Source organism: Podarcis erhardii, assembly GCF_964252035.2.
Source record: "Podarcis erhardii genome assembly, chromosome: 5".
NCBI classification, from domain to species: Eukaryota; Metazoa; Chordata; class Lepidosauria; order Squamata; family Lacertidae; genus Podarcis; species Podarcis erhardii.
In genome coordinates this window covers 87257833-87267605 of record NC_138509.1, presented here as the reverse complement: position 1 = coordinate 87267605, position 9773 = coordinate 87257833, and the positions used below count along the sequence as shown (strand labels likewise).

Below are 9773 nucleotides of genomic sequence, written 5' to 3'. Positions count from 1 at the left end.
TCATCTTGGTGTGTCCTCATATTTTAACACCCTGGAAGCTGCTGAGATCACATAACACCGGTCCTGAAAGACCTACATTGGCTCCCAGTACGTTTCTGAGCACAGTTCAAAGTGTTGGTGCTGACCTTTAAAGCCCTAAACGGCCTCGGCCCAGTATAGCCCAGTGTCTCCACCCCATCGTTCAGCCCGGACACTGAGGTCCAGCTCTGAGGGCCTTCTGGCAGTTCTCTCACAGCAAGAAGTGAGGTTACAGGGAACCAGGCAGAGGGCCTTCTCCATAGTGGCGCCCGCCCTGTGGAACACCCTCCCATCAGATGTCAAGGAAATAAACAACTGAGTTTTAGAAGACATCTGAAGGCAGCCCTGTTTTTAATGACTGATGTCTTAATGTATTTTTAATCTTTTGTTGGAAGCTGCCAAGAGTGGCTGGGGAAACCCAGCCAAATGGGTGGGATATAAATTATATTATTATTATTATTATTATTATTATTATTATTATTATTATTATTGCCCTATGCTACATTATGAGGCTTCAGAGAGACCCCAGGGGAAATTGGGAGGCTGACTGATAATGGGAAATAATTAACCCCTTGTCTGGTGGTAAGTAAAGGTAAAGGGACCCCTGACCATTAGGTCCAGTCGTGGCCAACTCTGGGGTTGGCGCTCATCTCGCTTTATTAGCCGAGGGAGCTGGCGTACAGCTTCCAGGTCATGTGGCCAGCATGACTAAGCCACTTCTGGCGAACCAGAGCAGTGCATGGAAACACCGTTTACCTTCCCGTCGGAGCGGTACCTATTTATCTACTTGCACTTTGACGTGCTTTCGAACTGCTAGGTTGGCAGGATGTCTGGTGGTAGCAATGGTTGCAAAGGATAGAATGGTTGGCTAGTAGAGGGGTACACTCTACTAACCAGGAACTGCTGTTCCTCAAACAGCACACAGTCCAAGTGGGCTGGGTGATGGCAATCACAAGGTCTCATGGACTTTGTTTGTTTCTGTGCACTTTGAAGGCCCTACCCCTTCACATTTGGGCATTTTAGAATTGTGACATAGAAAAGCTTTGGCACTCACAATTACTGGGCAAGCACCCATAATGCCACAAAAGCTTTTCCATTCCCACCCAGTAGATTGTGTAGACATCTCTACAGCGCTGTTGTCTCCAGACCCTCATTCTTCTCTCTCTTTGAAGAAGGAATGAAGTTTAAGGAGCAATTCAACAGGGAAAGGATTTCATTGTTCAAAGTAAGTAGTAATAGACATGTCCTTGGTGAATTTTCCACTCTAAGAAATGCTCAAAAGCAGCTGAATAGGATGCACGTTGTTTGCGTTGCTAGGATATTGCAAAAAATATTCAATGAACTTGGGAGGCTAGGATCTGCAGAGGTAAACATGAAAAATTAAAGATAAGCGACACAAACCACTCTATTTATTTACACAAGTTTCTGCCAGTATAGAATTTTAAAAGATACAAGTAGTAAAAAAAAAGTGGCACAGGTTACACTTATTAGTAGCAGTCAGTGGTTAAGAGAAAATGGGATATTAGAAATCCCACCCACTCCAACCCCCATATATGGACAGCAACAAACCAAGTTTATTGTATGCAGAAACTTAATTTTCAGAGAGAGTTTAGAAGTATAGTTTGAAAACTTGATATTAAAAAAGTTTAAGATGTGAGAAAATACTGTATAAAAAAAACCCTAAAGAAAACAAGGTGAACATTTTTATATGAAAGCCTTTGAATAATAAAAAAATAGCAGCTGTAGATATTGAAATCAGATCTACATTTTCATCTCCATACGAAATCTGTGCACAAAAACTAAGTATATTAAGAAATTGAAGTGTTACACTTGAGTTTTAGATATAGCTTTTTTATATTAAAAAAAATGGTCCCCATTCAAAAATTATAAATACAATTTAGTACAGTGATTTTTCTAGGGGCTTCCACTTCAGGTGATTTTGCATTTTGTTGGGCAACAGTAAAACCTAGCAGCTAAAGAGCATCAGACCAACAGACATGTGGGCCAACCATTTGCATATTTCCACTAAACCACCGCCACCGATGCACTTTCATCATGCTTGAAGTATAGTTTAGGCTTTAAAAAAAACAGATTTATACTTTAAACAGTAAGCAAGTGTTTCACTTTGGATATTGGTCTATGCAATGGTCAATTCGAACCGTCAGCCTCTAAAGGTACAAACACTATTTTAAAAGCAAAATCCGTCATCCTCAGCCAGTGCGGGCATCAGTGAGCAACGTCTAAATATTCGCAGGCAGGTCCAACACTGGTTTATTCATAAAGTCACTGCGCAATGTTTACACTAAGCAGAATATTTCCATTATGCCAATAGGATGATTTGTGCAAAGGAATATGTTCTCTCCAAGCCAAGGTTGAGTTCTTCAGTTGTTTAGTAGGCACATCAGACAACTCTTGGTGATTAATTTAGTGTTATCTAAAACGCTTACTAATTCCCACTAAGTGCTAACTAAGTACCACTGTTCATGTCAGTAAATGGTCACTTCAAAAAGCGAGACCACTTTCCGTCAGTCAAAACTTTAAGTTGCAACTCCATTTCCTGTCCGTGTCATATTAAGTGAGTAGTTGACCGACTTAAAGTATGACTCCTCTTTTCAAACACTGATGGCAGGTTGATCAAGGATGGAGAGTGGATGCCCTGTTCAAAGAAAAGAAGAAATATTAAGTGTATACATCTCCCGTGGAAGAAATACTTCTAATGTGTGCCTGGAAAAGGAGGGGGGATTCAAGGGGATCACAAGGAAGGAGACATCTTCCCCGCTTTAAAATCCAGGTTTTCAAAGTGTCAGCACGTTAGGCGGACATACGTCTTCAGAAACACTATTGAGAGGTTGTGTGTGTGTTGCATTTCCATTAAGCAGCAGCTTCTCCAACTCAGCCTTTCGACATGTAAGGTTTTCTAATGTAGCCAAGCCTCAAGAGAAATAAAGATGAGGCATTGCTTTCTACTTAAACGTATGCAAGAGCAGTTCTGCCCTCGCTGCATTTTCGTGCCTTCAAAGTGGCGTCTAAAAGAAGGGCAAGAAAGATAGAAAAACCCTCTCGGACTATTATAAGATCGCTATACATTTTACAACTATATCACAATTATCCACAATCGCTATACAACTCAAAGGTTTTCCTTTTGGATAGGGCAAGCTTCAAGGTCATTTAAAAATACTGACAGCTTGCAGCACGCAAAGGGTATTGTAATTGGTGCAAGAATATATTTTATAGGAGCTCCTAACCCCCCAAAAATAGTGCCCTGCAGGTCACTTTAGTCAAATGACTTCTTTTAGGATGTCCAGTTATCTTAGTAATTCTGCTACATACCCATTGCAAGAGATTGAAGGAATGGACAGAACTTCCAAATGTCAAAGCTACCTTTTTCTCAAGTAAATAGCCACATACTTGTGTTTTATAAAAAAGCATATGTACCTTAAAATGCCAGAAAACATGGAAAGAAACCCAGAGCAAGATCAGTATCAGTGGTGACCATGCAAACACCATTAATTTGAATGAAGGAATTCAAGCATTTTGGGACAGAAGTGAAAGAGTGCTTAAGAGAGACCCAGCACCTGGAAAATATTAGACTGTAGGCCTTATTTAAGGCCAGTCTCTTTGCCTCCGAGAAGTGCCCAACAAGGAGGTGGCAGAGCTCACTTTAGGCAGCCCTCTGGTCATCAGTCGCTTCCTCTCTGGTGGTGCTGATGACTGGGCAAGGACTGGGCAGGGAACAGGTGTTTAGGCTGTCAGAGCTGGAAGCAACTCTCCCTTCTACACCATGGGAAGCAGCTATCAGAGGCCGAGGCCTAGAGCTCGGGGAGTTCCCATCAACGGAGTTGGAACGCTGCACACTAACAATGTGCTTAACTGGTTCACATAAACTGTATGTAGAAGCGCAGCGAGTAATCTAAAAACATTGTGGGAAGAGGGGAACGGAGAGTTAATCCACACATCGCATTCAGTCCAGATCTATCACGATCTCCCATTGTGCTACTCCCCGTACCATTTTATTTTAGATTAAGGAAGAGCCTGGCTAGGCTGACAAGCCAAGGACAATGTACCAACTGCTTCCTTTGAGCCCTTCAGTCCAAGATGTGCTTGAACTAGATTTACCTTTCAGAGATTACGATGCTCCACCTGTATGACTAATCCCTCTGTTCTGTATTTCAGTAATTTATACCTTCCAAAACAAAAGTCTCTTTCAACCCAAGGACATTCTACTGCTGGGAAATGCCTGTTGTGTTGTAGAGTGGGAGAAGGCGGGGGCACTAAAGAAATTCTGGCTCTAAAAAGAGATCCGCAGGTGTATGACACCACCTAGTTTAAGCCTTCAAACCTAGTTTATATATCAAAGTACATCCAAATTATAAAGCGCTCACTGTGCTTAAATTGCAAGAGTCGTGTTTTTTTTCAATGGCACGATATGGCCTAGATTTCATCTTCAGTGGCTATCTCCATGTTTGCTCATTCATCTTCCATGAAAATACTTAGCAGTACGTGGAGTAAGCTGCATACTTCATTACAGTCATCATTGCAACAATAAATGCCAATATTACAAGTGAAGTGTCTATGAGTGGACCTAAAGCCAATAAAATTGACCAGTTTGGCAAAGGTCATTGGGTGAGCACATTGCAGAGACAAGGACTGAACTGGAGATTACTGGGCTTAAAGGTCAGTCTTAATCGGTCTCTATGCTACCCCTGCAATAGGAGTCATTAAATGATTTGGTCAACATTGCTATTTCAGGGATGACACAGGAACATGTTCAAAACCACCCAGAATATCCATCATGGCTGTATTGAGCCTTATCTCCCAGTTCAGAGACAGGTTCAGCCTAACAAATCGCCTGCACTTTTAGGAAAGAACTAGTTACTCATCTAACAATAGCCCCCTTTTCTTAACATCTACAGAGCTAACATCCACACCCTTTCCTCCACTGGGCAAAAAAAATCTTTTGGAGTAGAGTCTGCAAAAATTCTATTCAAAGGCTTGCAGCACCCTCTGCTTCAAGAGGCCCACCCAGAGTACCAACACCACATGCAGCTGCTTTCATAATATCAGTAAAAGTGGGTTGGGATCAGGTAAACTAAGCAGAGAACTGTGACATTTTATGGGTTTTGATGCAATGGAGCAGAGAAAAGAAATTCCCCGCTCCCAACAGCTGGAGAACTATGTATGTTCTGGGAATGAGGTCTATCTATCCAGTTTAGAATCGCAGACACTTCTTGGCAGGATGGCAGCACCAAATTGTGTTTTCAAGAGATATTGAGCATTCCCATTTCAAGTGCTGTTACGGTGCAAGGACACCCTCTTAAGGTTATTTCCCTTACGGCCTGATGTAGAAAAGGAAAACTTGGCCGTGCTTGTTGCGGTTAGCGGAACAGTTCATCAGAGGAGCAAGCAGCCCTGCTGTGGAGACAAGGCCAAGCCACCCTTCATTGGCTTCATTCACCTAGCACTGCTAGACGCCATCACAAAACATTGAACGCAACTCCTCCAAAGGGACTAACAGTCCATTTTTTTTTTTTTTTTTTAATAATAATTTTTATTGATTTTACAACATAAACAAAAAACAAACAAACATAATGCGACTTCCCCAAACCTCCCCTTCACTGCATCCAAATTTCAAAATTTTTAGCAATTCTTCATCCCATTTTTATATTTAATTCTCTTTAAAAAAAGTTTCTGCTTTATAAATTTCGATTTATAGCTGTAATTCTTAGTGTCCAATCCCCTGACATCTTAACATTCCGAAATTTTACAACAATTTTTAAGATAGATTTTAAATTTTTTCCAGTCCTCCTCCACTGTCTCTTTCCTCTGGTCACGGATTCTGCCGGTCATCTCTGCCAGTCCCATAAATTCAGTCACCTTGGTCTGCCATTCTTCCAGAGTAGGTAATTCTTTAGTCTTCCAATACTTCGCCAGAAGGATTCTTGCTGCTGTTGTTGCGTACATAAAAAAGGTCCTATCTTTCTTTGGTACCAATTGGCCGACCATGCCCAGGAGAAAAGCCTCCGGTTTCTTTACAAATGTCCACTTAAGGATTTTCTTAATTTCATTATAGATCATTTCCCAGTAGGCCTTAATCTTTGGGCAGGTCCACCAAAGGTGATAAAAGGTTCCTTCACATTCATTACACTTCCAGCAATTGTTATTGGGCAAATGATATATCTTTGCAAGCTTGACTGGGGTCATGTACCACCTATAGATCATTTTCATTATGTTCTCTTTCAGGGCACTACATGCCGTAAATTTAATACCTGTGGTCCATAACTGCTCCCAGTCAGCAAACATAATATCATGACCAATATCTTGTGCCCACTTAATCATGGCTGATTTAACCGTTTCATCTTGTGTGTTCCATTTTAGCAGCAGATTATACATTCTAGACAAATTCTTAGTATTGGGTTCTAGCAATTCTGTTTCTAACTTTGACCTCTCCTTCTGAAATCCTAGTTTTCTGTCCTGCTTAAAAGTTTCATTAATCTGATAGTAATGTAACCAATCTCGGACTTTAGGTTTCAATTTCTCAAAACTCTGTAGTTTCAACTTTTCACCATCATATTCTATAATTTCACAGTATTTTGGCCAGTCTGTATCCATGTTCAATCTTTTTACCGCCTTAGCTTCCATTGGTGACAGCCACCTGGGGGTTTTACTTTCAAACAAATCTTTATATCGATTCCATACATTATACAATGCTTTCCTAATAATATGATTTTTAAAATTTCTATGTACCTTTACCTTGTCATACCATAAATATGCATGCCAACCAAAACTATTATCATAACCTTCCAGGTCCAGAATGTCTGTATTCTCAAGAAGTAGCCATGGTTTCAGCCAGCAAAAAGCTGCTGCTTCATAATAAAGTTTTAAGTCCGGCAGGGCAAAGCCCCCTCTATCCTTTGCATCAGTCAAAATCTTAAATTTAATTCTGGGTTTTTTGCCCTGCCAGACAAATTTAGATATATCTTTCTGCCACTTCTTGAAACAGTCCATCTTATCTAAAATTTGCAATGTCTGGAACAAAAACAACAATCTCGGCAATACATTCATCTTAATTACAGCAATTCGGCCTAACAAGGAAAGTCTCAATCTTGACCATATATCGAAATCTTTCTTCACTTCAGCCCAGCATTTCTCATAGTTATCTTTAAATAGGTTCACATTCTTAGATGTTAAATTCACCCCCAGATATTTTACCTTTTTAGTAATTTCCAAACCAGTTTCTCTTTGGAAACTATCTTTTTCCCCCACCGTAAGATTTTTTTCCAACACCTTTGTCTTGTGTTTATTCAATTTAAAACCAGCTACCTGACCAAATATTTCAATAAGTTCCAGAACTCTTTTTGTACTAGTTTCTGGCTGTTGTAATGTCAAAACTAAGTCATCTGCAAATGCTCTTAGCTTATAATGTTTAGTTCCGACCTGTATACCTTTAACCAGCTGGTCTCTTCTAATCATATTAAGGAAAACCTCCAGTACCGATATAAACAATAGAGGGGAAATTGGGCATCCCTGTCGTGTCCCTTTCTCTATTGGAATTTCATCCATAACCATACCATTTACAATAAGTTTGGCCTTTTGCTCAGAATAAATTGCACTTATACCATTTTCAAAGTTCTTGCCTACCCCCATTCCTTGGAGATTCCTCTTCATAAAGCTCCAACAAATATTGTCAAAGGCTTTCTCTGCATCCACAAAAATCAAAACAGCTTTTCTATTTATGTCAGTTTCCAAAAGTTCTAGAATATCTATAATATTCCTCACATTGTCTGACAATTGCCTGCCTGGTAGAAAGCCTGTTTGGTCCCTGTGAATCTCCTCTAACAGAACTCTTTTGAATCTTTTTGCTAGAATGTCTGCAAAAATTTTATAATCCACATTCAAAAGTGATATAGGGCGGTAATTCTTAACTTGATGTTTCTCAGTTTCTGTCTTTGGTATAAGTGAGATGAATGCTTCCTTCCACGATTCGGGAGCCTTTTTCCCCTCCAAAATTTGATTGCAAACTTCTTTCAGTGGTTGTATTAACCAATCCTTCAATACTTTATAATATCTCGCAGTTAGTCCATCTGGTCCTGGTGATTTTCCCAGCTTCATATCCTGGATGGCACTCTCTATTTCTTGATCTGTAATTTTCTCATTTAAACTCCTTCTGTTGTTTTCAGAGATTTTTGATAGTCCGTATTTTCCAATAAATTCTTCTATCTCCTGTTCATTTTTTGGCCCTTGTTTGTATAATTTCTTAAAGAAACTTTGAAAACAATTACTTATCTCATTTGGTTTATTAATAGACTTCCCATCTACTTCGAGTGATGTCACTGTATTCAGTTTTTGTCTCTTTTTCAGTTGCCAAGACAGTAGCTTCCCACATTTATCTGCAGACTCAAAAGTCTTTTGTCTCATTTGTTTAATTTTCCATTCTATTTCCTGGTTCATCAATTCCATATATTGTGTTTGATAAAATTTTATTTCTCTTAATATCTCCTGGGATTTAGGCTTAGATCTCAGTTTCTTCTCCCCTTCTTTTATTAGATTCCAAATTTTCTCTTTCTTCTCATTCTGTTTTTTCCTCTTTATTGAATTCTGTTGTATTAGGAAGCCACGCATCACGGCTTTACTTGCGTCCCAAATGATTCTTTTTTCTGTGTCTGATCTCAAATTGATCTCGAAGTAGTCTTTAAGTGTTTTTTGGGCCTTTTTGCAAATTTCCTCATCTCCAAAGAGGGTGTCATTCATTCTCCATCTAAAGGTTCCAGCTGTTGTCAGTTTCATTTCCATCTTGACAGCATTGTGGTCAGAGCAGGTCTTTGGGCAGATTTCTGTTTTTTTAACCTTTGATGCCAGATTACTAGAAATCCATATTTGATCAATTCTAGTCCATGTCATTTTTGCTTCAGAGAAGAAGGTCCCCTCCCTTTCCAGAGGGTTCCTAGTTCTCCAAATGTCAATCAGATCCATAGTGTCAGTCAGGTCAAAAAAAGTCTTTGGTAATCTTCCATCATTAGATATTGTTTGTCTTTGGGCCTTATCCATATTTGTAGAGACGACTCCATTCATGTCACCCATCATTATAATTTTAAAGTCCAAAAAGTCCATTAAAGTCTCATGCAACTTCTTGAAGAATTCAGCCTTCCCCTCATTTGGTGCATAAACTCCAACAATCAATATTTTTTCTCCATGAATTTGGATTTCCACTGCCAGGTATCTTCCTTGGTCATCCTTAAAGATCAATTTTGGTTCAAATTTTTCCTTGACATAAATCACAACTCCTCTTTTCTTGACTCTATCTGATGATATAAATTCTTGTCCTAATCTCTTGTTTGTTAAAAGTTTTCTATGTATCCTGGCAATGTGGGTTTCTTGTAGACAGATTACATCTAGGAGTTCCTTCTTTAATAAATGAAATACTTGGCCCCTTTTTCGAGGGTGGTTCAAACCATTGCAGTTCCAACTGAAGAGTTGCAGAGACATTTTGGTTACTGGGTAGATCTTCCACCGACTGCACCAAGTTGTTGTTCCTCCTCGGTCGGTGCTCGGTTCAGTCCAAATGATAGATTTGAGATGTCCGGTACTTCCTCCTCACTAACAGTTCCTTTCTGAAGATCCTCTTGATTTCTTTCCAAAAAGAACTCTTTATCCTGGTTTGTTTTTATTTTAATTTTCTTCCCTTTGAAGCTAAAGGACAGCCCTTGTGGAAATTCCCACCTGAATGGGATATTATTCTTCTTAAGTAGATCAACTAG

The 9773-nt window shown here is 39.6% G+C and overlaps 1 protein-coding gene across 9 annotated transcripts in view; it reads right to left on the bottom strand.

The window, feature by feature from the left end:
• Positions 1 to 1405: 1405 nt before the first annotated feature.
• ECT2 (epithelial cell transforming 2) overlaps positions 1406 to 9773 on the bottom strand; it is a 48404-nt gene continuing 40036 nt past the window's right edge. For all 9 annotated transcript variants that reach the window (XM_081862219.1, XM_081862211.1, XM_081862217.1 and 6 more), the window contains one exon: positions 1406 to 2674. In XM_081862219.1, the coding sequence (XP_081718345.1) occupies positions 2585 to 2674 (90 nt within the window). In that variant the 3' untranslated portion in view covers positions 1406 to 2584. The remainder of the gene's footprint in view (positions 2675 to 9773) is intronic.